The sequence below is a fragment of the Symphalangus syndactylus genome, chromosome 1 (genome assembly GCF_028878055.3).
Source record: "Symphalangus syndactylus isolate Jambi chromosome 1, NHGRI_mSymSyn1-v2.1_pri, whole genome shotgun sequence".
Classification (NCBI taxonomy): Eukaryota; Metazoa; Chordata; class Mammalia; order Primates; family Hylobatidae; genus Symphalangus; species Symphalangus syndactylus.
The window spans coordinates 102,428,393-102,455,785 of NC_072423.2; the positions used below are offsets into that span (position 1 = coordinate 102,428,393).

Below are 27,393 nucleotides of genomic sequence, written 5' to 3' on the forward strand. Positions count from 1 at the left end.
CAGGTAGAAAAGAAAGCTCACAAAAATGCTAATTAGGCAAAAACAGGAGGTAAAGAAATAGCCAATCATCTATCACCTGAGAGCACAGGGGGAGGGACAATAATCAGGATATAAACCCAGGTATTTGAGCCGGCAACGGCAACCCCCTTTGGGTCCCCTCCCATTTTATGGGAACTCTGTTTTCACTCTGTTAAATCTTGCAACTGCACACTCTTCTGGTCCGTGTTTGTTATGGCTCGAGCTGAGCTTTTGCTCGCCGTCCACCACTGCTGTTTGTCGCCGTCGCAGACCCGCTGCTGACTTCCACCCCTCTGGATCCAGCAGGGTGTCTGCTGTGCTCCTGATCCAGCGAGGCACCCATTGCCGCTCCTCATCGGGCTAAAGGCTTGCCATTGTTCCTGCATGGCTAAGTGCCCAGGTTCATCTTAATCGAGCTGAACGCTAGTTGCTGGGTTCCACGGTTCTCTTCCGTGACCCATGGCTTCTAATAGAGCTGTAACACTCACCACATGGCCCAAGATTCCATTCCTTGGATCCGTAAGGCCAAGAACCCCAGGTCAGAGAACTAGAGGCTTGCCGCCATCTTGGAAACGGCCCCTCACCATCTTGGAAGCTCTAAGAACAAGCCCCACCACCACCCCCTTAACACTGGATTCCCAATTAGGGCATTCTCAGTCACAGAATGAGATAAGAGGTCAGCACAAGACACAGGTCGTAAAGACCTTGCTGACAAAACAGGTTGCAGGAAAGAAGCTGGCCAAAACCCACCAAAACCAAGATGGCAATGAGAATGACCTCTGATCATCCTCACTGCTACACCCCCAACAGCGCCATGACAATTTACAAATGCCATGACAACATCAGCAAGTTACCCTATATAGTCTAAAAAGGGGAGGCATGAATAATCCACCCCTCGTTTAGCATATAATCAAGAAATAACGGGAAAATGAGCAACCAGTAGCCCTTGAGGCTGCTCTGTCTATGGAGTAGCCATTTTTTTTTTTTTGAGACGGAGTCTCGCACTGTTGCCCAGGCTGGAGTGCAGTGGCGCGATCTCGGCTCACTGCAAGCTCCGCCTCCCAGATTCACGCCATTCTCCTGCCTCAGCCTCCCAAGTAGCTGTGACTACAGGTGACCGCCACCATGCCTGGCTAATTTTTTTGTATTTTTAGTAGAGACAGGGTTTCATCATATTAGCCAGGATGGTCTCAATCTCCTGACCTCGTGATCCGCCCGTCTCAACCTCCTAAAGTGCTGGGATTACAGGTGTGAGCCACGGCGCCCTTCTTTTATTCCTTTACTTTCTTAGTAAACTTGCTTTTGCTTTGCACTGTGGACTCGCCCTGAATTCTTTCTGTGCAGGATTCAAGAACCCTCTCTTGGGGTCTGGATCGGGAGCCCTCTCCTATAACATCTTTCTGGTGACCACTGAAGGGACTACAGAGTGGAAACCCTAGACCCAAACCCCTTACTTACCAAGGTTTTCACCAAAAGTAAAAGTTGCTAAGAGTTAACATTGTAACATGTATTTGAGACTACTAAAGAAACAGTTCTTCTATATGTAAGGCGTGTAGGAAAAGCGAAATGTATTTTTGGTAAAAGATTATAAGAAGTCACAGGAATGTGGATTTTCTTGTCTAAAGGGTTAAAGGATTGTTTTAAGTTAAACAGGATAAAGCTAAAAGTTTGAGCAAGTTTTGAAAAGTTTATAAAAAATGAATCTTGTAAAAAGAAATTATTTGTGTGAACATATTGGCTAAAGTTAAATGGATATTATTCAGTTTTTCCATAAATTAAGCATTGGACTAAAAGTACAACAGGTTTTTCTTAGAACACTAATCTGCTCTTTCACAAAAAAAGTAAAGGGTTAATGAAAGGTTTATGAAAGTCTTACCTATGGTCAAACTAATTGAGTATTCCTAATTTATGCAATATAGTTATTTGCATAAGTGCAAATAAGTATCTGTTTTCTTTTGCAACAGGACACAATCGGAGAAACTGTTATCAAGGCTTTGACTGGAATGGCATGTTTTCTTTTAAGGAATTAACTTACAGAGCCAATAGAAGCCCCTTGGGGAACTGGCCTCATACCTTGCCTACACAGTCCTTGTACAGGGTTTCTGACCTGTAGTAAGTAAAGAATGTCACTTTCTAACAGACCCAGGAACTCCAAGTTATCTTGGAACCTCAAGAAGAGAGGAATTTATCCAACTCATAGGTATTCGAGGGTACAAACCCATGGCAAAATCTTATCTAAGATTCCTTCTTTGGAACAGAGTTCCAGGAAAGCCAATTTAAAAAGAGCTTATGTGGCTGGCTGCGGTGGCTCACACCTGTAATACCAGCACTTTGGGAGGCCAAGGTGGGCAGGCAGATCAGTTGAGGTCAGGAGTTTGAGACCAGCCTGGCCAACAAGGTGAAATCCTGTCTCTACTAAAAATACAAAAATATTAGCAGGGCACGGTGGTGGGCACCTGTAATCCCAGTTGCTTGGGAGGCTGAGGCAGGTGAATCACTTGAGCCCAGGAGGCAGAGGTCGTAGTAAGCCAAGATCGCACCACTGCACTCCAGCCTGGGTGACAGAGTGAGACTCCATCTCAATAAATAAATAATAAAAAGAGCTTATGTGAAAAATAATTATTCTTGCTACACTTTATACAAATAATCAGGCCAAGTATAACAAAGCAAATCAGTCTTATCAAGATTTGTCTTTAGTAAAAACGGGAAACTGGAGAGAGAAATATTATGTTTCAAGAACTATAGTACACTGGTTATTAGATTCTAGTCTCATCAGTTGTTTTTAAGTTTGTTTCTGCAATTTAGGCTAACCCAGCTTATTCCTGTGAACCAACCAGTGATCTCTGACTGCTGCTCAAAACAAACAGGAGTGATGGTGTCAGGCCTCTGAGCCCAAGCCTGCACGTATTCATTCAGATGGCCTGAAGCAAGTGGAGAATCACAAAAGAAGTGAAAATGGCCGGTTCCTGCCTTAACTGGTGACATTACCTTGTGAAATTCCTTCTCCTGGCTCGTCCTGGCTCAGGAGCTCCCCCACTGAGCACCTTGTGACCACCACTTCTGCCAGCCAGAGAACAACCCCCTTTGACTGTAATTTTCCACTACCTACCCAAATCCTGTAAAACAGCCCCACCCCTATCTCCCTTCGCTGACTCTCTTTTCGGACTCAGCCTGCCTGTACCCAGGTGATTAAAAAGCTTTATTGCTCACATAAAGCCTATTTGGTGGTCTCTTCACACGGACGTGCGTGGAAGATGGGTAATGTAAAAATCTGAATCGATATTCTAATTCTGAACACACTGGAATCAGCTAGCAACCCCACGTCAGCTTGGTTCCAACAGTTGCCCAGTTCATGGAAAGCCTTCTAATTTAGTTTACTTGGGATAATTTTACTTATTTTGCTTTACTCTTGTGGAATATATTGCTATTGTACTCTTTGTGTAGGAGTACAGGATAAGCTTACTGAATGTTTTCTTAAACTGAATACTTATTAATCTTCCAGATATCACCTTTTGTCAGAACTTGGAGTTATGAATGGCCCTCACCATACTGATGTTTTCTAAGCTCCTCTCTACCCTGAACATAAGGGACCCTCATAGTTAAGCAGGAATATCATCATCCCTATTCAGCCTGAAGAAGTTACAGAAGATGCATCTTCATCCCTCCGAAACTTTTAGGATTAAAGTTTCTCTTATAATAGGGAGGAGGCAAATGTCAGAGGAATGTGAACCAGAGCAACTCCATCTTGAATAGGAGCTGGGTAAAATGAGGCAGAGACCTACAGGGCTGCATTCCCAGAGAGTTAGGCATTCTCAGTCACAGGATGAGATAGGAGGTCGGCACAAGATACACGTCATAAAGACCTTGCTGATAAAACAGGTTGCAGGAAAGAAGCTGGACAAAACCCACCAAAACCAAGATGGCGATGAGCGTGACCTCTGGTCGTCCTCACTGCTACACTCCCACCAGCGCCATGACAGTTTATAAATGCCATGACAATGTCAAGAAGTTACCCTATATGGTCTAAAAAGGGGAGGCATGAATAATCCACCCCTCGTTTAGTATAAAATCAAGAAATAATCATTAAAATGGGCAATCAGCAGCCCTCAGGGCTGCTCTGTCTATGGAGTAGCCATTCTTTTATTCCTTTACTTTCTCAATAAACTTGCTTTTGCTTTGCACTGTGGAATTGCCCTGAATTCTTTCTTGTGTGAGATCCAAGAACTCTCTCTTGGGATCTCGATCTGGACTCCTTTCCTGTAACATCTCCTTTTGCTTGGCAAATCTGATCCTGAAATCTTTTGGTGCTAGGTGGTGGGAAAGGTGGGAAGGACTGATTCACTTTTTCATTCTGAGAACCACCCACAAACTTTTGGGGGCTGAAATCTCAAGTTCAGGAGTTTCTCAGGGATGCTGTGGCAGTCTAGGAAGTGCTGGCCATTCCTGAGGCTTCCTGGCAGGGACAGTTGGGACTAGATGATGGTGGCAGGTGAGGTAGACTCAGGTGTTGATTCCATACTTGAAGATCTTCTGTCCATTTTACAGATGAAACACTCCCAGAAAGTAAATGTCATCTCTATGCAGCTGTACCCGAATTTCTATCTTTAGCCCTGACTAGGCCCTAGGCTCCAGCCAACCTGGGTATGTCCCAGTCATCCAAAGAATAAAGGCTGGCTGCAGTGGCTCATGCCTGTAATCCCAGCACTTTGGGAGGCTGAGGCGGGTGGATCACTTGAGGTCAAGAGTTCAACACCAGCCTGGCCAACATAGTGAAAACTCATCTCTACTAAAAATGAAAAAAATTAGCAGGGCATGGTGGCAGGTGCCTGTAATCCCAGCTACTCGGGAGGCTAAAGCAGGAGAATAGCTTGAACCTGGGAGGCAGAGGTTGCAGTGAGGGCCACTGCACTTCAGCCTGGGTGACAGAGTGAAACTCCGTCCCAAAAAATAGACAGACAAAAATACACTCTTACTTCCCCAGCTCCTGGCACTCACACTGCCCCAGGCTCCTCCCTTACCCCATCTATCCATCCAACGACAAAAATCCAAAATTTTCCTCTGCTCTTCCCTAGCACTTACAGCATTCCTATTGATTCTAGCCCAAATAGATCTCAAAACTGTCCCCCTCCTCTCCATCTGGAAGTTGCCTCCTAGTCTGGCTCTGTTGCTGCCACAGACTTCCCAGCATCCGCCTGCTCTACCTTTGCCTCCACCCCCTCCCATTCCCAGTCAGCAACCTACTGGAAGTTGCAAATTCCTAATTTGGCAGCCTGCAGTTGTGATCCATAGAAGGGAATGTTTGGAATGTCTTGGGGATGGGTGGAGACTGGGTCCCCAATTGTCCCATCTGACCCCCAAGGGCCAAATTAAGACTAAGGAGCTTCCAGAGGTTGTCCCTATGGCCAAGTGTTTGGCAACTCCCCATAAGGGAGAAGACCACCCCTCATATTATCTTATGCCCAATTTCTGCCTCCAAAGAAAGAAAAAGTAAAAACTAAAAGGCAGAAATGAAATCCACAAGCAGACAGCCTGGTGCCACACCCTGGGCCTGGTAAAGATCGACCCCGACCTAATCGGTTATGTTAACTATAGATTACAGACATTATATAGAAAAGCACCGTGAAAATCCCTATCCTGTTCTGATCTAATTACCGGTGCATGCAGCCCCCCAGTCACGTACCCGCTGCTTGCTCAATCAATCACGACCCTCTCACGCACACCTCCTTAGAGCTGTGAGCCCTTAATAGGGACAGGAATTACTCATTCAGGGAGCTCGGCTCTTCAGCTAGGAGTCTTGCCGATGCCCCGGGCCGAATAAACCCCTTCCTTCTTTAACTCGGTGTCTGAGGAGTTTTGTCTGCAGCTTGTCCTGCTACACCCATAGGGCCGCCCTTCTCTAAAGTTGTTGTAACCTTCCCCCAAGCAGGACCCCAACTTCTGCTTTAGGAAGCAGTGGGAAAAAGACCATGCTTTAGAGTCAAGACAGTCCTAAATTAAAATATCGGCTCATTTAATCAATTTTTGCTTCAATTTAACCATCTTCAAAACGGAGATAATAATAACACTAATTACCCAAGTGGCGTACTGTGAGAACGAGCTATACAGCACATATCTCAATGCTTGGCTCACAGTAGGTGCTTAATGCAATCAATGAAAGCTATGATGTGCATTATAAGGAATCAACAGACAGCACTGTCCAGGGAAGCTAGGCTCGCTCATGAAGTGTTAAGTTCCCCATCACCAGACAGTGTGCAAGCACTTCTTGGTGCCCAAAGGATTCCAGCACCCACAACAGGTTGGCCTAACTCTTAAGGTCTCTCCAGCTTCCAGAGATCATGCTCCTCAGTGTCTGACTTCTAGTCCCCACGCTTCAAGTAACACCGACCAGGCACGTGTGCCCAGCGTGCACCCCGCGTGTCGGTCACCGCCTACTATCAATGAAGTTGATTTGAGGCGGCTCCAGGCAGAGGGGCACGGCCACCCACACGCCACCTCGGCCCGGCCCCGCGGCCCCTCACCCGGTGGGCGGGTGGGCGGGTCACGCAGGCGCCGCGCCTTGCCATTGGCCCGCGCCGGTGGAGGCGGGGCCTGCTCACGTCTGCCGGCCCCTCTGTGTTGTCATTTGGCAGCGGATAGAGGACACGATCAAGATGGCGGCGGTGTCTGGCTTGGTGCGGAGACCCCTTCGGGAGGTAGGCAGCAGTGCGCGGCCTGTATTCCCACGCGACCCCTGCCCACCCTGCGTCCCACCGTCATCTTCCTCTCTCTCTGCCAGGTCTCCGGGCTGCTGAAGAGGCGCTTTCACTGGACCGCGCCGGCTGCGCTGCAGGTAACAGACGCGGGCGCTCGTCGGGCGAGGGCGGGGAGGGTCCCCTTCTCTCGGGAAGGAGGCCGGAGTCGCGCCTGCGCTGTGGCTTTCCGGCGCAGTGGGCATTGGGTTTGTGGAGCCAGCATCCTCCGTGGAGCTCCTGCTGCCTCTGTCGCCGCCTGGCGAGTCAACCACCTCACAGCTGGCTGGGCAATGGGGGAAAACTAAGACTAGGCGTTTCCTCCCTCACTCCATGTTTTTTTCTTTAAATTGCAGCAAAATAGACCTAACTTAAAATGTACTTTTTAGAAGCGTATAATTCAGTGACATTAAGTACATTCACCATGTTGTACAACCATTAACCACCATCCATTTCCAGAACTTTTTAATCATCCCAAACAGAAACTGTCCATTACTCAGTAACTCCTCATTTCCCTTCCCCAAACCCCTGGTAACCCCTGTTGTACTTTTCTGTCTCTATGAGGTTGCCTATTCTAGAACTTCATATAAGTGGCATCATTTGCCCTTTTGTGTCTGGCTTATCTCAGCGTAATGTCCTCAAGGTTCATCCATGTTGTAGCATGAGTCAGAGTTTGATTCCTTCCTAAGGCTGAATAATATATATATGTATATTTTTTTGAAATAGTCTCCCTCTGTCACCCAGGTTGGAGTGCAGTGGCGCGATATCAGCTCACTGCAACCTCCACCTCCTGGGCTTAAGGGATTCTCGCGCGTCACACTCCTGAGTAGCTGTGATTACAGGCGGGTGCCACCATACAGGGCTAATTTTTGTATTTTTAGTAGAGACAGGGTCTCACCATATTGCCCAGGCTGGTCTTGAACTCCTGGCCTCAAGCAATCTGCCTGCCTTGGCCTCCCAAAGTGCTAGGATTACAGGCATGAGCCACATCTCCCACCCCGACATTTTCTTTTTTTTTTTTTTTTTTTTTTTTTGAGACAGGGTTTTGCTCTTGCTGCCCAGGCTAGAGTGCAATGGCACTATGTCAGCTCACTGCAACCTCTGCCTCCTGGGTTCAAGCAATTCTGCCTCAGCCTCCTGAGTAGCTGGGATTACAGGCGCCCACCACCACACCCGGCTAATTTTTGTATTTTTAGTAGAGAATGGGTTTCACCATGTTGGCCAGGGTGGTTTCGAACTCCTGACCTCAAGTGATCCACCTGCCTTGGCCTTCCAGAGTGCTGGAATTACAGGTGTGAGCCACTGTGCCTGGCCTTGTTTTGTCCATTGTGAATAATGCTGCTGTGAACATTGGTGTGCAAGTATATGCTTGAATTCCTGCTTTCAATTATTTGGGGCATATACATGGAAGTGGAATTGATGGATGTATGTTAATTCTCCTCTCCTTCCTTTAACTAGATTTTACCATTCATTATATTAAAATAGCAACTCCTACATTCTGGATGCAAAGTATTTGGCAGTGCTTGGCACCTAGTGAGCACTCATACATTAACACATACAGTCAAAGACCAACTATGTGTAATAGAAATGTTACTTTTAGAATTCTTTGAGTTTTTAGAGAGAAGCTTGTTGTAGTGTTTTTATATTGTATGCTGTGGGCAGCCTAGGTAAATATAAAGGAAGAAAATCTTAGTTGAATCCCAAATAATTCTGTATTGACTGTTTTTGCATACCTGTGACAGGTGACAGTTCGTGATGCTATAAATCAGGGTATGGATGAGGAGCTGGAAAGAGATGAGAAGGTATTTCTGCTTGGAGAAGAAGTTGCCCAGTACGATGGGGCATACAAGGTAACTAAAATACATGAAAGTTATACAAAATTGAGGTCACTGTTACCCCCAGATACACTTAAGGGATCGACTCTTAATTGTAGGTTAGTCGAGGGCTGTGGAAGAAATATGGAGACAAGAGGATTATTGACACTCCTATATCAGAGGTAAGCCTTCCAGTGGGAAGCAGACCCTGGAGGGGCATGTCTGTTAGTGTCCATTATCCTCATTTTTATGGATTTTCACTTATGTTTATATTTTACTTTATAGATGGGCTTTGCTGGAATTGCTGTAGGTGCAGCTATGGTATGTAATACTCTTTATGAAACTTATCCAAAGACATTTCTTAGTTTCTTTTTTTTTCTTTTGAGACAGAGTCTCACTCTGTTGCCCTGCCTGGAGTGCACTGGCACCATCTCAGCTTCCAGATTCAAGCGATTCTCGTGCCTCAGCCTCCATAGTGGCTGGGATTACAGGTCGCACCACCCTGCCCAGCTAATTTTTGTGTCTTTATTAGAGATGGGGTATTACCATGTTGGCCAGGCTGGTCTCGAACTCCTGGCTTCAAGTGATCCGCCCGCCTCGGCCTCCAAAGTGCTGGGATTACAGGCGTGAGCCACTGTGCCCATCTCCAAAGAGATTTAACATCACCTTTTAAAAACATCATTTGGGAAAAAACAAAAAAAATACCAAGTAGGTAGATGTGGTGGTGCTTGCCTGCACTCCCAGCTACTCGGGATGCTGAGAAAGGATTACTTGAGCCTAGGAGTTAGAGGCTGCAGTGAGCTGTGATGTGTGCCACTGCACTCCAGCCTGGGTGACAGTGAGACCCTGTCCATAAAAAATAAAAATAAAAAATAAAAACATTATTTGAATGTTGGAAGACTTGGAGTGATTGTTTGCTACTGTTTGTTGCTGTTTCTAGTCTTTTTAACATCCACGTTTTTGATTTTACAGGCTGGGTTGCGGCCCATTTGTGAATTTATGACCTTCAATTTCTCCATGCAAGCCATTGACCAGGTTATAAACTCAGCTGCCAAGACCTACTACATGTCTGGTGGCCTTCAGCCTGTGCCTATAGTCTTCAGGGGACCCAATGGTGCCTCAGCAGGTGTAGCTGCCCAGCACTCACAGTGCTTTGCTGCCTGGTATGGGCACTGCCCAGGCTTAAAGGTGGTCAGTCCCTGGAATTCAGAGGATGCTAAAGGACTTATTAAATCAGCCATTCGGGATAACAATCCAGGTCAGCACAGGGACCCTTTGGTTTTTTTTGAAGATTGAAAAACTAAAATGATATATTTGCACAGAGGAAACCATTAAAGTCTTAGTTAGGCTTAGATATATCGTATACAATGTTAATACTTTATATGGTAAAGACAGTAAAGAATGTGCTTGCTTTTCCTATTTCCGACTATAAGGGGGCCAGCTAGGTAAAGGGGACATTTACTGCACACCCACAATACTGGTTTGATAGATAAAATTATATTGACCAAACTACAAATTTAAGTACCTAAACTGCTCTCAAGGCTGCCGGTCATAGTAGAGATAAGGCTAATCAGCACAATGAAACTTCTCACAAGATGAATGATATTGCTTTCTGTACAGTTTTAGTCATTCTGGATGTGATTAATTACTTTTGTTTAAATATTTATGTTTTTCAGTGGTGGTGCTAGAGAATGAATTGATGTATGGGGTTCCTTTTGAATTTCCTCTGGAAGCTCAGTCAAAAGATTTTCTGATTCCTATTGGAAAAGCCAAAATAGAAAGGCAAGGTAAGAAAACTAAGATATATAAACAGTATTTTTAATCCAGCCCCTCAATTTTGGTAAAATTTAATCTAGAAGTTACTGTCATTTACTTTGACTGAAAAATTATAGGATGAGCTCAAGAACGTGTGATGCCCCAATTTCTCATTAGTTGTGCTTTTCTAGATCTCAGTCTGGTAGGTTTGTGTTTCATTTCTAGGAAGGCTGCCACATTCCTCAGCTCACTGGAATGAAGTTGAGTTGAAGACTTTATGAATGAACAAGAGCCACAGCTGGCTGCACAGTAGTGTAGCATCTTCAGTTTCAACCCGATCTCTGATCTGTGACCACTCTGTTTTCAGGAACACATATAACTGTGGTTTCCCATTCGAGACCTGTGGGCCACTGCTTAGAAGCTGCAGCAGTGCTATCTAAAGAGGGAGTTGAATGTGAGGTGAGTGGACATTTACTTGTTCTTAAAGAATTAGAAGGGCTCCTTTTAGATTTAAGACCCAGAAGAGTTCTGTAACAGGTTAATTAGATGTAAAACCTTGCTTTGTCACTCATTTCTGTCTCTGCTTAAAGCTGGGAACCTGCCTGCAGTTCACATACTTAGCTTTTTACCACTCAGGTCACTTAGGTTCTGAATCTTTTTTTTTGAGAGACAGCAGGAGCTCTCTGAATCTCTTCCGGTTCTCAGTGATACCCCCCAAGAGAGAAAAAGACAGGGTTTTGTTCTGTTGCCCAGGCTGAAGTGCAGTGGCTGGATCATGGCTCACTGTAACCTTGAACTCCTGGGCCCAAGTGATGCTCCCACCTCACCCTTCTGAGGTTCTGGATCTTTTAGAAACCTACCATGTGCTAGTTATACTTGGGCAAGTTATATACTCTAAATCTGTTTCATCAGCTATAAAATGGGGATAATATAAATACTGTCCCATCATAGGGCGGTTGTGAGAGTTACACTTAGTGTAGTGCTTGGTACTTAACAGTATTCAGCTGTTAACTGTTACTCATTTTGATGAGGGAATTTAAAGTGAAGGAGGATTGGCTGGGCATGGTGGACCACCTGAGGTCAGGAGTTCGAGACCAGCCTGGCCAACATGGTGAAACCCCATCTCTACTAAAAATACAAAAATTAGCCAGGCGGGTGGTCTATGCCTGTAACCCCAGCTACTCCAGAGGCTGAGGCAGGAAAATGGCTTGAACTGGGAAGGCGGGGGTGGCAGTGAGCCAAGATCACGCCACTGCACTCCAGCCTGGACAACAAGTACAAAACTCCGTCTCAAAAGAAATAAAAAAGTGAAGGAAGATAAATGAATCCTATAACTGCACAGAGCTGCTTGTGGTAGACATACAGATCTTTGTTTTAATTAAAATTTTTCCTTTTACAGTTTGTACATTCATGTACCTATTCATAGGCAGATTAGATTTTCCTAGATACAGAGATTAACAGGAAACAAAAAAGGAAATGGTGTTATGGGGATGAGGCTCTATTTGTGCTGCAATAGCTCTGTAAACTTGATTATATTACCTGTTTAGGTGATAAATATGCGTACCATTAGACCAATGGACATGGAAACCATAGAAGCCAGTGTCATGAAGACAAATCATCTCGTAACTGTGGAAGGAGGCTGGCCACAGTTTGGAGTAGGAGCTGAAATCTGTGCCAGGATCATGGAAGGTATTTCAAAGAAACTGGTTCTAGAATAGTCAAGCTATAGTAAACATCATGTACCTGAATATGTACAGGATAAAGAGAAAGCTAGGAGTGGCCAAACGACTTGAACTTTAAACTTGTAAGTTTGGCATTTATCCTCAGGCAGATATTTTAAAAGCAAATCCAGAAAGCAGTTCCCCATAATTAGCATTCCTTAAACATTTTCTCTTCCTGGTCAGCCACACCTCTGTGCCAAGGTGGTAGTGCCCAGCTGGCATTTGCTCTCTCTTAGTTGAGCCTTCCTTCTCTTAGGCCCTGCGTTCAATTTCCTGGATGCTCCTGCTGTTCGTGTCACTGGTGCTGATGTCCCTATGCCTTATGCAAAGATTCTAGAAGACAACTCTATACCTCAGGTCAAAGACATCATATTTGCAATAAAGAAAACATTAAATATTTAGTTTGGACTTGAATATCAAGTCGTTGAAATTTATTTGAAATACTTGCTGGCACTGCACCTGGATTTGTACTGCAAGACCTGACTACTCATAAAGGAAAACGATTTCTAAAGCAACAGCAGGTAGTTTTGTACAGGGAAGTTTAAATGTATTTGTGTATGGAAAACTCTCCACTCTCCTGCCCTAGACGCCATGCTTCCTTTTGTCTGTTACGGTTGCCATGTTCTTTGAATAACAAATTATATAACATTTTACCCTCTCTCACCACAAGGACAAAGTATGGATGTGGCAGAGTCCTGATGAAAGATATATCCAAACAAGATAACAAGATAACTTATATGTATAAAATTAATGCATATAATACACATTTACTGTTTGTTTTGATAAGGAATAAAGGAATTCCTAACATTACTAATTTTTTTTTTTTTTTTTTTTGAGACAAGGTTTGGCTCTGTTCCCCAAACTGGAGTGCGATGGCACAATCTTGGCTCACTGCAGCCTCCGCCTCCCAGGTTCAAGTGATTATCCTGCCTCAGCCTCAGGAGTAGGAAATTAGCCACCACATCTGACTAATTTTGGTGTTTTTAGTAGAGGTGGGGTTTCACCATGTTGGCCAGGCTGGTCTTGAACTCTTGACCTCAGGTGATCCAGCCGCCTTGGCCTCCCAAACTGCTGGGATTACAGGCATGAGCCACCACACCTGGCCATGACTATTGTATTTTTATATTGAAAGAATTGGCTGAGCTGGGCGTGGGGCTCATGCCTGTAATCCTAGTACTTTGGGAGGCCAAGGCGGGCAGAACACGATGTCAGGAGATGGAGACCATCCTGGCTAACATGGTGAAACCCTGTCTTTACTAAAGCCGGGCACGGTGGCATGTGCCTGTAGACCCAGCTCGCGAAGCTGAGGCAGGATAATTGCTTGAACCCAGGAGGCGGAAGTTGCAGTGAGCCGAGATGGCGCCACTGCACTCCAGCCTGGGCAACAGAGCAAGACTCTGTCTCAAAAAAAAAAAAAAAGAATTGGCTGGGTGTGGTGGCTCAAACGTGTAACCCCAGCACTTTGGGAGGCCGAGGTGGGTGGATCCCTTGAGTGTAGGAGTTCAGGACCAGCCTGGGGAACATGGCAAAACCCCATCTCTGCAAAGAAAAGATAGATAGTAAAAAAAAAAAGTCAATGTGGGTAGAAAACTTGAAATTCTATTAAGAAATTAGTGCTGCCAGGCCACAGGAGCTCATGCCTATAATCCCAGCACTTTGGGAGGCTGAGGCAGGGATTGCTTGAGCCCAGGAGTTCTGAGACCAGCCTGGGGCAACGTTGCAAAAACCCTGCCTACAAAAAAACAAACAAAAAAACCCCAGGTATCTGGTGGTGTGCCTATAGGAGGATCGCTTGAGCCCTGGGAGGTCAAGGCTGCAGTGAGCTGTGATTGGGTCACTGCACTCCAGCCTGAGTGAAAGAGCGAAACCCTGTCTGTCTTAAAAATAACAACAAAAGAAATTAGTGCCATGTGGAAAATAAGCTGATACTGTACAAGACCACCTGTTTGTATTCATATATCTGAACTATCCAAAATAGTCAGCAAAACTGACTTCAGAAGGACTCAGGCCTCACAAGCCTCCATCAGGTAATCACCTAGGTTGCATCACACTTGAAACAGGAACTTCTCCACAGACTCTCCAAATGCCTAATTCTAATAGCATTCTCTTTAAAATTATGGCAAAGTTTATATCAGGTGTTTTTCCCATTTCCAAAGATCAGATATTCTGTCAAATACTGCCCTCTTCAGAAGCTGAGATGGAAAAGATGAGTTTAAATTAGTTAGAGGAGCATATAGGTGGTACGTAATTTAAGTAGCAAGACAGGATTTTTAGTTCTTAGAGGAAAAGTGAGACAAAAGAATAGAGGCAGAATAGGTAGGAAGGAAACCTTAGACTGTGTGAATCCATTCTTTGTTAACAACAGATGCTACAAAAAGTTCTCATTTGAAATATCTCGTCAAGCTACAGACAACACGTTTTCTTGACATGATTTTAATAAAAAATACAGCTGACATTTATCACAGATTACATGAAACTATACACAATGACATTCTCTGCATAGTAACCAACACTGATGTGTGTACTTCAATTTTTTAATGGATTATTTATAATCCTTTAAAGTGCAATTTATTGAAGGGTTTAAGCAAATCAAGATAAAGGATCTAATAAATGACTAACATTAAAGAGATGTTATATTGATATATTTAGATAAATCTTTCAAAAATCATAATTGATTTCTATAGATGCCAAATTTACTTCTGTTGTAACAGTGACCTGCCCCCTCAAACCCCAAACTTAATTGCTGAGGATTAAGAAGATCCTCTAATTGGCAAGAGCTTTTTCTGATGTTAATATTTTTGTCTGTTTCAATACATTCTAACTAAAAAGAACTATGGGTCTAGAGTAGTTGCTTTAGCAGCCCTGAGTTCTATAACCACAATGGTATTCCTGTTAGAACTTAAGAGAATGTTGTGAATGTTCCCCATTCTATTTGAGGGGAAAATGAAGAACTCAGTTGCTTTCTGATTCAGCAAAGTGACTATGCTTTGGGCTATAGTGTTAATGTCTAAGATAAAGGTAGCAAAAATTGGAGTTATCTAAGAATCAGAAAATGCTTTAGAGAAATGAACTGTAAGAGGAATGTTTCTAGGAGCTGTCTGATGGGGTAGAAGGGATTGCAACACAAAGGCCAGTTACGGCTGTGATTGAATATTGTCATTGTTTTTCTGTCTATTTCCTTTAGTTGGTGAAAATATTTCAATGTGCTGCTGCCCCAGAAGCATGCCCATTAGAGGATAAACAGGACTCCTTTACAGGGTTAATAAAGGAGCAGAATCTTAAGGGAGCAATGCCAGCCTAACTTTATTCTGCTTAAAGAATTATTTCCCTCTTGAAAAGCTTCTTACATGAGCATCTGCAAAATAGTACAGTTTGTGGCTGTACTGGCTCAGCAATTACTTTCCCAGGAAGAGGGTAGTTTGGGGGGTAGGGGTGAGTAGGAATAAAAAAGAACTTTTCCCTCCAAGTGTAAACAGGAAGCTTCAGCCGATCTTCGGAGCACTGTGATCACAGGTTTTGGCTTTCCTCAAAGTTCCTTTTTGGAAATTCTGGATGGAGCTGAGCAAGGCCCCTCGGCTCATGCCATTCACAGCCTGAGATGAGAGCTGGGCAGGTGTCTCGGTGCTCGCAGGAGGCAAGGGAGCTGCTGGTGGTGGTGGAGGTGGAGGAGGTGGAGGTAATGCAGATATCCCTGTGGAGGAAAAGGGGGACAATCAGTATTCACCTCCGCAGCTGCCCTGCACACACGCTACTGCTCAGTCCTGAGCACAACGGACTGGTGAGAGTCCACATGTTTTCCTCAGAGGGACCAACATACCTAGTACTGTATGAGTTCTTAAAATACTAAACAAAGCTAGAAGCATCAAAGGGGAATTAAAAGTTGCCATGTTTCTCAAACAATAGTCATCTTAAAGGCTGTTGGAACAAATAATTACAGATTACATGAAACCACATATGGTGACATTCTCTGCATAGATGAGGCTCTGACCCCATTTGCAAATATTAGTAATAGTCCCCCAAAGAAGAGTTCCATCTATCAGTTACTTTAGCCAGGTACCAGGAAGCTCTGTCTGCTTCTGAGCTAGCAATTAAAGATAGACATCTGCATGATGGAGTTGGGCTTCCTCAATGTCAGTTATTCATAAGGGATGAACAGTTCTTTCGCTGCTCCAACACAATATTTGAAGGATGTGATTTTATGTAAAATGACAAACCACTCAGGATTCTCAGCAAGGAATCAGTGCCTCCTGGGTTATGCATTTCCCAGAGGAGTCTGTCTCAATAATTTCCTATTAGGTTGCATTAAAGAAATATAAAATGCTAATAACTGTTAGCAATGCAAAGCAGGGGGCAGAGGAGTCTCTCTGCCATGGTATTCTTACAGAGAAATCCTTCTCAAGTACTATTCTCTCCATTGTGGCCCAACCAAGGAACAGGACAGAACTGCACTAAATGTGTCTTTGATGAAGCATCAGGAGAAACTAGAATGTCGTGCTGTACCGCAGTGGGCAAGGAGAGGGAAACTGGGCAGGTGTCTAAAACTTCCCTCAGCTTCCAGGCACATGGACTTTGCAACTCAAATTTTACATTTTGGAATCAATGAATGGTTCTCTCAGGACAGAATAAACACCGAGTTCAGAAAAAGCCTTGCCTTAAAGAATGTTCCTGTGCCACAGTTAGTTGCCTCGTCTCCTGTGACCTTACAGCTCTCTAAGACTGCCTGTCAGATGCTGTCTCTGTCCCGCCCAGGGCTACTCCAGGGAAACATTCTGCCAGGTGGTTTCCCCTACACTGCTACTGAGTTGTGATAACAGGTAAAGCTACCCTACTGAAGTTTGTATGGATGACTGGCTCAGAATCACCAATACGATACTCAAGTAAGTACATCCTTTTCACCGAGTGTGACAGGTATCGGTTAAAGTCTTACAATAGAAAAATCACTTACCTTTCTTTACATCTTTTACTCAAACCTAAGGCAGCTGAAATTAAGGAATCACAAATACACACACTCATGCTCTGCAATCTTGGAATGCTCAAATATAGCAATACAAATAAAGATTAAATACAGACAAATGACCAACATGTTCATTGGTTCTACACAGTAACAACTGATGAATGAAATTCTGTTACGTTTTATGCTAAGGTGGATTGTGGGAAAATGTTCCTGGCTTTATGTCACAGGGTTACAGAGATAAAAAGGACTTTAAACCTGAAGTAACTGTTGAAGTGGGAAAACGGAGAATAAGCCTGTGTGTTAAGCATTCCTCTGAAGAGGACTTCTGGAGAGCAACCAGTGAAATACCAGGAGGAGGGGAGACCTCTACTGAAGGTTTTTGGAACTGAGTCTCTTGACTACAACACCAAGTGGGCCCAAAGGAGTGAGCTCTGCCCACTTGGGGGTGAGTAGGTGCCAATGCCCTTCCCCAGCACCCTCCCACCCAATAGCCAGAAAAGGGCAGTGGAATCTGGACTTGATATTCAGGGCCACGTAGTGTAATAGAAGGAGCTCCAGGGTTTTTGTCTCCCAGGTTTGTGCTTTGACCCCCGGCAGAAGAATCACTGTGCAGTTAAGGACAGGCTCTCGGCTGCGGCAGTACTTGGGAGTTCTACTAAAGACTGACTAGCCCTCCAGGCAAGGATTCTGGGAGACAGGAGACGGGCCTCAGGGCTGGGCTCGGGTAGGGGCTGCCATCTTGGCACATAACAAAACTGCTTGGCCTCACAGAGAAGCAACCCTTGGTTTTGGCCTCATTACCAGGCCCTCAAAATTAGAAGTGCAAATGCGCCACCGCAGAGTTTGGGAGTTGAGGGTGGGGTTCAGTACATGGATTTTCCACTGTCCAAGTAAAGGCTGAAACTTGTCACTTTAAATGAGTCTCTTTGAAAATGTAGGTGGTGTGAATCAATACACCGTCCAAAGGGCTCCAGGGCTCCAGTAAAGCAGATGGAAGGAAAGGAGGACAGGCAGCAGGATCTCCCTGATGTGGCCTCAGCAGGCTGGAGCAGTCCGGTGGGGCTTGATGTCCCAGCAGGTCCACTTTTCCTCACTGGGCCTGCAACAACCATGGTGGCTCTTATGTACAACCAGGGCAAGGAAGGCCAGACCCAGCTTGCCAGTTTGGAACACTCTGGAGGGGAGAGGAGGTCTAGGGGTCAGAAGGTGGAAACTGGAGGCGGCAGGAACATAGACCTGGGACTCAGTCTCACTCACTCTGCCCCATTGATTGTTTTTGGCTTTTCCTTTTGGCCCTTTCCACGGTCCACAAGCTTCCTGAAAGGTCCGTTGGGGCTTCAGCTATAACATGTGGCTAACAATGGAGGGAAGACGGGGCAGGGGCAACAAGGGCCAAATGAAAGTTACCATTTGGCCTGTGACAAACCTGGGAACAACTGCCTGCTGCCTGCGCTCTCTCCACCCCTAAAATGTGAATGAGTCCTTCCTGCCAAGAGACCTCCAATACCCTTATCTCCAGGCCACATACGAGAGCAGGCCGATTCCATGTTAGACTGATGATACCTGAATTCGCACCCAGGAAGGGGGATGGGGATGCTGCCAACAGCTTACCTTCAGTTACGACCAGGTCAGTCCCGATTTCTCCCATCTCACTTTCTCTTAGACAAAATCCCTGAGAGCCAACTACTTACTCCATCCACCCCAAAATCCTCTCCACCAAACCACATGGGAACCTGGCAGTCCAGCAGAGAGGCCCTGTCAGAGGGCAGAGAGGCCCTGTCAGAGGGCAGAGAATGCTGCAGCGAGAGCGTAGGTCAGATCTAGGAAGGAATGCCAGGCCAGCAACCCCCTCGACAGCCTTGTGGACAGGATGTCTGAGGGTCCCCCCTCAACTCCTTTTTTTTTTTTTTTTTTTTTGAGATGGAGTCGCACTCTGTCGCCCAGGCTGGAGTGCAGTGGCGCGATCTTGGCTCACGGCAAGCTCCGCCTCCCGGGTTCAAGCGATTCTCTGCCTCAGCCTCCCGAGTAGCTGGGATTACAGGCGCGTGGCACCATGCCCAGCTAATTTTTGTATTTTTAGTACAGATGGGGTTTCACCATGTTGGCCAGGCTGGTCTTGAACTCCTGACCCTTGTGATCCACCCACCTCAGCCTCCCAAAGTGCTGAGATTACAGGCGTGGGCCACTGCGCCCGGCTCCCTTCCCCGCTGACTCTTAGGCCCATGTTAGCAGCCAGCAGTGGGTAATCTACAGGTCTCTCTAATTCCGAGCTCCTTTGTGGTCACATACAGGAGGGGAGACCAAGTGGCCATGAGACCACACTAGGGTAACACCAGACTTACCAGCCACCCTCGGGAGAGAACCGAAGCAGGCAAGCCCCCAGCTCTCGGGAGAACCACCTTCTCCTCTGGCCTCAGGCAGGTGAGGAGGCTGTACTCCTGTTACAGCTCGAGAATTATAAAGGATGCTTACAAAAGAACTGTTTTTCCCTACCGTCAGTTATAAAAGCCAGTAAGTTGTCTCCCTGTAACCAAGAGCTCAAGTGCCTAACACTCCTCTTCATCAGAGTAACTAGGAACCAACATTTTTGCAGCAACAGGACTTTGAGAGTTATGGTTTCCAAAATTAAAATATACCAAAATGCCATGCAGTTGATTTGCAGGTTTTAGAGCTGTATTTTAAAACTGAAATCAGAGTGAAAATGAAGATTTTGAAGGTCATGATGAAAATGAAATGAATATAGATGAAGTCACTGGGTGCTTTTTAAAGATGCTGTATTTCATTTAAATATTCAGATAAGGAAATAGTCTCAAATCTGCTTCCCCACTTGTTCATCACTTCAGCAATCGAGACACTTTGGGTCCTATTTCACACACAGAAACAGAGCATCTTTAAAGTTTGAGAAATCAGCATAGTTTACTTTACCGAAAATTCACGTTCAAAATGGTGCATGCTCTACTGAAAACGGCAAAGAGAGAGAGAGAAAGGGGGGACACAAGTCATTATTCAGATTTTAGTGTCATTTAATCAAATAGTAACAGACAGTAAAATATTAGTCTGAATCACAAGCTGATTATTCTCACTTCGAAACTAGGATATACTCAAATTAACCACAGCACTGGTTTGTAAACACGATTGTAAGCCTTTTAAAACATGGCAAATGTATTTATAGAATAACCAATGAATCGCTTTTCGAGCCACCTAATGAGTCACTTTCTTCACGTTCTTTGTCCTCTGAGCCAGTTAGATACTATTTTTATTTATTTACAAGCACGACGCTCACTTCAGAAGAGCCATGAAGGTTTTACCTCTGAAGAGCAGAATGGATATGAGGAGTGTGCTTAGTTCTATTATTAAACAAGGACGGTTGATCAAGAGGGGAGAAAAATGAAAACCCATAACTTTTTTCCAAGCAAGTCTTCTAGAGTCTACAATAGATTTGTCTCTTTAAAGTTGGGAGGAGTGTGAGCAGGCCTAAGGCCAGAGATTCTGGGCAGGCATCCTCAAGGCGGAAGCACCGGGCCCCTCCCTGAGGCCCTGTGAGCCCCTCCCTAGAGGCTGAATTGGGCAGTGAAACTTACTTAAGGCCATAAAGCCATTTTAAAAAGGAAAGCAAGGCAAATGTTTTTCTTGTCTTCTTTTAAACTGACTAGATCCCCAGCTAAATGTGAAGGATCATGCTTTGGTAAATCTCAGAGTTCCTAATGAACCAACTCTGCCCCACAGCCTTCTCCTGGAAAGGGGCTGGGAAATGGAAAAGAGGCCCTCCAGCCTTCTCAGTACCATTGTCCCCCAAGGCTAGCCAGAGAAACATGAATCCCTCCTTCTCCAAGGTGGGTCATAGAAACAGAACCCCTTTCCCCAAAGCCAGCCATCATACCTAAAAATATTACTCTCCCTCCACTTTCTGTGTAAAAACTGTCCATAAAGAAATCACTTGGCTGGGCATGGTGGCTCATGCCTGTAATCCCAGCACTTTGGGAGGCCAAAGTGGGCAGATCACCTGAGGCCAGAAGTTCGAGACCAGCCTGGCCAACATGACAAAACCCTGTGTCTACTAAAAATACAAAAAAGGAGCTGGGCGTGATGGTGGGCACCTGTAATCCCAGCTACCTGGGAGGCTGAGGCAGGAGAATTACTTGAACCCAGGAGGCAGAGGCTGCAGTGAGCCAAGATCGTGCCATTGCACTCCAGCCTGGGCAACAAGAGTGAAACTCCATCTCAAAAAAGAAAATAAATCACCTGACCTACCTTGTCTGACTATAAGTTGTAAGACCCCCATTCCAGAGATGGTCCTGCTCATACCCAGAAGGAAGGAATGCTTGCTCAGAGAGGCTGAGAACAATCTAGACAGACAGACTTGCTGGGTTTCCCCATTCAGCCTATTAGCATTAGATCATAGCCTTTTCCTCCAATCATATTTCCACACAGCTGTCCATACTTTGTTGAACCTAAGCATAAAAATGGACAATTTTCCCTGTACCTTTGGGTCTTTATTCGGAAGGCTCCTGTGTATACACATTAAATAAACTTGTATGCCTTTTCTTTTATTAATCTGTTTTGTGAGTTGAATTTTAAGCACACCTTCGGAGGGCGGGCTCCCACACCTCTTCCTCTGCAGATTTGAAACTTCCCTTTCTCTCCACTCATTCTTGCAAACTGGGTTTTCTACAAACTGCCAGCTCTCTCACCTCAAAATTATTGCTTAAAACATAAACTACAAGCAAGAACAGCTAGAATTATCTGATTGCAAGACATTCATAGTTCATACCTGATAGTGCTTTACTACTTATAAAGCCTCGCCATGTATGCCATCTATCTAATAAAGAGCGAGACTTCTTTTAAAAGACAGCCTCAAAGAACAGAAATTATTTGTCCAAGGTCATAGCGGGAATGTAGCAGAGCTAGGACTCAAGCCCTGGTTTACTGACTCAACATTCAGGGTTCTTTTCACACCAGCCAACCACAGTATTTAAGAGCACGGGCCCTGCAGCGCACCCTGAAGAAAGCAGGCACTCAATACATCAATGGGGTAAATGAACAAAGACAGAACAAGTTACACTCCTGGCTCTAGCACTGCCCTAACTTGTGTGACCTTGGTCAAAGTCTCTTGGCCGGGCACGGTGGCTCACGCTTGTAATCCCAGCACTTTGGGAGGCCGAGGCCGGCGGATCACGAGGTCGGGAGATCAAGACCACGGTGAAACCCCGTCTCTACTAAAAATACAAAAAAAAATTAGCCGGGCGTGGTGGCGGGCGCCTGTAGTCCCAGCTACTCCGAGAGGCTGAGGCAGGAGAATGGCGTGAACCCGGGAGGCGGAGCTTGCAGTGAGCCGAGATTGCGCCACTGCACTCCAGCCTGGGTGAAAGCGCGAGACTCCGTCTCAAAAAAAAAAAAACAAAGTCTCTTAATCCTACTAGAGCGTCAGTTTCTTCAACTAAAATGGAGCTAAGCTGGAGTCCACTCACACTGGATAAGAAGGTATTCATGATGATTAACTGAAACAAGTGACTATAAAGCAACAGTGCCTGGCACAAAATAAGTGCTTCAAATATATTAGATATAATTATTTTATTTATTTTTTTTTTTTGAGACGGAGTCTCGCTCTGTCGCCCAGGCTGGAGTGCAGTGGCGCAATCTCGGCTCACTGCAAGCTCCGCCTCCCGGGTTCACGCCATTCTCCTGCCTCAGCCTCTCCAAGTAGCTGGGACTACAGGCGCCCGCCACCACGCCCGGCTAATTTTTTGTATTTTTTAGTAGAGACGGGGTTTCACCGTGGTCTCGATCTCCTGACCTCGTGATCCGCCCGCCTCGGCCTCCCAAAGTGCTGGGATTACAAGCGTGAGCCACCGCGCCTGGCTAGATATAATTATTTTAAATAACAATTTAGGGTCCTCTGCCTACTTAGCTTTCCCAAAATACTCTTTTACAAACCCATTTTTTAAAAAAGGCTGGGTGTGGATGGCTCATGCCTGCAATCCCACCATTATGGGAGGCCAAGGCGGGAGGATCACTTGAGCCCTAGAGCTCAAGACTAGCCTGGGCAACATGGCAAAACCCGTCTCTACAAAAAAATACAAAAATTAGCCAAGGGTGGTAGTGCACGCCTGTAGTCCCACTCAGGAGGCTGAGGTGGGAGGTTAAGGCTGCAGTGAGCCGTGATTGCACCACTGCATTCCAGCCAAGGTGACAGAGAGAGACCCTGTCTCAAAAAAATAGATAGCAAGGCAACAGGCCTGTCTAATCCCAATGGAGGGTGGGAGGGAATATTTGTGTGTGTGTAAATTGGGACCTTTAAAACCAATCAGTTCTATGAATAGAGTATAAATACTAGTTGGTGATATTACCATGAAATAAACCAGGATAAAGAATTTTAAAGTCCTGCAAAAAGTGACCTTCCTCAGGCAGAAAACAACCTTTTGCAGAAAAGACAGTGCTAGAAATGTTCTTACTGAAAAAACAGGGGTCTCAGCAAAAGAGTATTAGAGAATCCCAACCCACCCAATGGAACTGCCAGCAGACTTAAAGAAAGGATATTTCTCCCATCAGCTTGGTAAGGACCTCAAGAAGGAGCCCCCAGAGAAGAAGCTACAGTAAGAAAAGGGAGAGGCCCCAGCCCTTACACAATTGCTGGAAAGGGCTCATAAGGGTAAGACCCCTTCACTTAGAAACAGATTAAAACCACCTTTAGCTGCCATAAATGTGCTTACAACCGATGCTTTCGGGAAGAAAGGCACTGCTGCTGAATTCAACTTACCTAAGCTGATCTATTGCTGCTGATCTATTGCTGAGCAAACTGCCAAAGGCCAGAGTTCACAGTGGATTTAGGATTTAGAGTGTGCTTGATTAGAAAGAACTGTCGAGGCCAGGTGCTGTGGCTCACATCTATAATCCCAGCAATTTGGGAGGCTGAGGTGAGAGGAGTGCTTGTGCCCAGGAGTTTGAGACCAGCCTGGGCAACATGGTGAGACCCTTGTCTCTGCAAAAAATTTAAAAATTAGCTGGATGTGGTGGTGCACGCCTATAGTCCCAGCCTCTCAGAAGGCTGAGGCAGGAGGATCACTTGAGCCCAGAAGAAGGCCGACCTCCAGTTCCGCAAGAAAGAACAGCCTAAGCATGGGCTGGCCAGCCAAAAGTTGCAATCCTGGCCGGGCACCGTGGCTCAAGCCTGTAATCCCCGCACTTTGGGGGCCGAGGCGGGCGGATCACTTTGAGGTCAGGAGTTCAAGACCAGCCTGGCCAACGTAGCGAAACCCCATCTCTATCAAAAATACAAAAAAATTAGCCAGGCTTGGTGGTGAGTGCCTATAATCCCAGCTACTCGGGAGGCTGAGGCATAAAAATCGCTTGAACCCAGGAGGCGGAAGTTGCAGTGAGCCGAGATCGCACGACTGCATTCCAGCCTGGGCGACAGACCAAGACCGTCTCAAAAACAAAAATGGTGTAATCCCTAGGCTCAGAGTCCTGCTGTCACTCTCCAGAGGCCTTGAAGGCAGAACAAGCTTATGTAAATCAAAGATTTACCAAGCATCTCCTACACACGCCCCATACCCCAGAAGAAGGACAGCTGTACAGAAAGGCCAAGCAGAATCTGAACAAACAGGCCTTGCTGGGGTTAGATCATACCCTTTTTGTCCAAACACGCTGAGATGGAACTGGGACCGCCCCCAACTTTTAGGGACCTGTAAACCTCAAGGCATGGAAATAAGGGAAAATCCAAATGTTCCTTTAAGAAAAATTCCAGGCATCCAGCTAGCCCTAGAAGTAATTAAGTAACTTGGTAAACAAGAAGGTAATAAGTGGCTTAAGAACAATAGCCAAGGAAGTTAAAGCTCCAGAGAAGTTCCCTTGCCCTATAGAAACTAAAGATAAGATCTTAACATATGTCCCTGAGTTGTCTTTCAAAGGCTCAGGCCCCCACTGAAAACCCTCACCACAAATCCCAGATTAGGAGGAAAAGAAGACTAAACTGTACCTATTATCCATACCACCGTCCTTTGTTCTAAGTTTCTTCCTGAAAGGCTTGGACAAAGTCACTCCCGCTAGCAAGTTAGCATTTTTCTACTGACCCCAAAATTCTTAGAGCTTCTGCAACTAAGATCAACTGCAAGTCAGATCTCTGAAACTACCTGTGAGCACCCCCTACCCCCAAGATGTCCCACCCTTTTAAGCTTAAACCAATGTGCAGCCTCGGTGTACTGATTTATAATTTTGCCTATAGCTTCTGTTTTCCTGAAATTTACCCCACCGTTAAAAATCCTTGCCTTACTATAAGCCATCTGGAAGGTCAGATTTTTTAGCATTTTGCTGCCTGGTCCTCCTTGCACAGCACTCTGCAATAAATGCCTTCCTTTCTATCACTGCAACAGCCTTGGTGTGGGTATCTGATTTTATTGCACTGGGTGAGCAGAACAAAATTGGGTTCTATAACAACATTTCTATACGGTTGTCAATCACGCCTATCCAATGACGTCTCCATAAAAGGCCCAAGAGGGCAGGGTTTGGAGAGCTTCCTGATAGCTGAACATGCGGAGGTTCCTGAAGGGTGATGTGCCCAAGGAAGGCAGGGAAGCTCCTTCCCCACACCTAGCCCTATGCATCTTTTCATCTGTATCCTTTGTAACATCCTTTATAATAAACCAGTAAACATGTTTCCCTGCATTCTGTGAGCTGCTCCAGCAAATTAACGGAAACTAAAGAGGGGGCTATGGGAACTCCTACTTGAAGCTGGTTGGTCAAAAGTTCTGGAGTCCCATCCTTGCAAATGGTGTCAGAAAGAGCAGGTAGTTTTGGGGACTGAGCCCCAACCTGTGGGGTCTGATGCTATCTCCAGGTAGATAGTGTCAGAATTGAATTGGAGGACACCCAGCTGGTGTCCACAGCAAAACTAATTGCTTACTTGGTGGTGGACAGAACCACTCCCCCACGCCCTGACATTTGGTCACAGAAGTCTGTCTGTGTTGATTATTATTGTGTTGAGTGCAGAATAGGGAAAAACACTTTTGAGTGTGAGTTTTTCCTAAACAGTGTCTATCATTTTGGAGCTTGAGAGGCACCGGAAATGTGACTCCACGAGAGCTAGGGCCTTGTCTAGCCATCTGTAATCCAGGGCCACGCACAGTCCTCAGCAAACCACAGGTTCTCAGTAAATGCACCTTGACTACATCTTGAATGGATAAACTCCCTTGGGTTGAAATGCTTAGGACCTGAAATGCTAGGTTGCAGGCAAATGCTAAATATTAGTTACCATTTTCATGAGATGCATTACAGGAAATGCCCAGCAGAGGTCAGATTGCAGGCTGAGTCAATTTCATCAACAAAACATTAAGGAGGTAAAAGAAAGGAGGAGCCAATATTTGCTGGGAACCTCTCATCTCTGCCAGGCACTTTCACTCTGCCAGGCATTGTGCTGGGGCCTCACATGTGTTTTCCTTCTAAATCCTCAAGACTCCCCTTCAGGCTGGGTGCTATCAAATTCACAGGAATGCCCCTCCCACCCACCTCCAAGTTTTCCCAACATTGACTCTAATTACACAAGATTCCTCTTTTTTTCTCTTATTCTAAAAGTTACCTTATCTCATGCAAACTTGCTACTGTATGAGACAGCACCCATTTAAACACAGATAAATTAGAGAATTCCCCCCAAAAGTCCAAATAGATTGTAAATTCCCAAAGGCATTTAGAGATGAGAACCAGCAGTCAACTGAGCAGGGGCAGATCTAACCACACAGACAGGGGCTGTGAACCCTTAAACAGATGCCTCAAGTACCTTGCTTGTTAAAGGAGGATTTCTGGATTCTCACTATTAATTTTCTCCAATTTTCTTAATATGCCTAAGTGGTGTTAAATGAATATCCTATCTTCTAGAAAATGGCTCAATATAGTCCGGGCAGTAGATCACCAGACATTTCTGATCAGCCTGAACAGTTTATCTCCACAAAAGACAAAAAAGCCCTATTTTCTGTCTTGATCAACATTTGGGGGCTTTCTTGGGAAATCTGCTGACAAAGTAAGATAAGGACAAGAATATCCTCCCATGGACCAGGTACTTTGCTACCCAAAACAGGCCCTAGAACATTCAGCAGTAAGGCACCAGTAACCACCCTCAGCCAGAAGTAAGTCATTCACAGTAGTCCCCTTGTGTTTGCTCTCATTTTCCTAGGAGGGTCAGTTAGAAGCATTTGAGTGGAGTTGAAGAATGCTCTTGGCAGCTCCTGGGTGCTGTGTTAGGTATTAATAATGAATATGGGATCAACTCATATACCAACCCCCTGCCAATGACTCTCCCTTCACACAGCTGTAGGAACCCTTCCAGGCACAGCCGGCAAGCTCTGAGTGGCAGAAGCAGCTCCTTGCACATCTGGAACAACTGGTTCATTTAAGAAGCAAAAGGAGATACTGGT

The 27,393-nt window shown here is 45.3% G+C and overlaps 2 protein-coding genes across 33 annotated transcripts in view; one reads left to right on the forward strand and one right to left on the reverse strand.

The window, feature by feature from the left end:
• The first annotated feature begins 6,462 nt into the window (after positions 1-6,462).
• On the forward strand, positions 6,463-17,907 carry PDHB (pyruvate dehydrogenase E1 subunit beta). Of its 4 annotated transcripts, XM_055273033.2 has the most exons (11): positions 6,569-6,710; positions 6,794-6,847; positions 8,489-8,596; positions 8,680-8,742; positions 8,846-8,881; positions 9,533-9,632; positions 9,687-9,818; positions 10,237-10,347; positions 10,683-10,774; positions 11,863-12,004; positions 12,293-12,846. In XM_055273033.2, the coding sequence occupies exons 1-11, from the start codon at positions 6,669-6,671 to the stop codon at positions 12,436-12,438; spliced, it is 1,026 nt and encodes a 341-aa protein (XP_055129008.1). In that variant the 5' UTR covers positions 6,569-6,668; the 3' UTR covers positions 12,439-12,846. The 4 variants fall into 4 exon arrangements, with proteins under 4 accessions (XP_055128991.1, XP_055129008.1, XP_063501660.1 ...); XM_055273016.2 differs by having other exon boundaries at positions 6,463-6,710; positions 9,533-9,818; XM_063645590.1 differs by lacking the exon at positions 12,293-12,846 and adding an exon at positions 15,221-17,907 and having other exon boundaries at positions 6,570-6,710; positions 9,533-9,818.
• Positions 14,454-27,393, reverse strand: part of PXK (PX domain containing serine/threonine kinase like) — a 100,298-nt gene continuing 87,358 nt past the window's right edge. For 11 of the 29 annotated variants that reach the window (XM_055272787.2, XM_055272793.2, XM_055272848.2 and 8 more), the window contains one exon: positions 14,454-15,727. In XM_055272787.2, coding sequence (XP_055128762.1) covers positions 15,519-15,727 — 209 coding nt within the window. In that variant the 3' untranslated portion in view covers positions 14,454-15,518. Of the gene's footprint in view, positions 18,090-19,747; positions 19,949-27,393 lie in introns of those variants that run through there. The other 18 variants (XM_055272768.2, XM_055272779.2, XM_055272804.2 and 15 more) reach the window with 11 other exon arrangements.

Bases quoted from the DNA above. Each gene is read 5' to 3' on its own strand.
- PDHB (XM_055273016.2), top strand. From the start codon at position 6,669: ATGGCGGCGGTGTCTGGCTTGGTGCGGAGACCCCTTCGGGAG. The intron at 8,597-8,679 runs GTAACTAAAATA...TCTTAATTGTAG, and splicing joins AGTACGATGGGGCATACAAG to GTTAGTCGAGGGCTGTGGAA. The intron at 10,775-11,862 runs GTGAGTGGACAT...TTACCTGTTTAG, and splicing joins AAGAGGGAGTTGAATGTGAG to GTGATAAATATGCGTACCAT.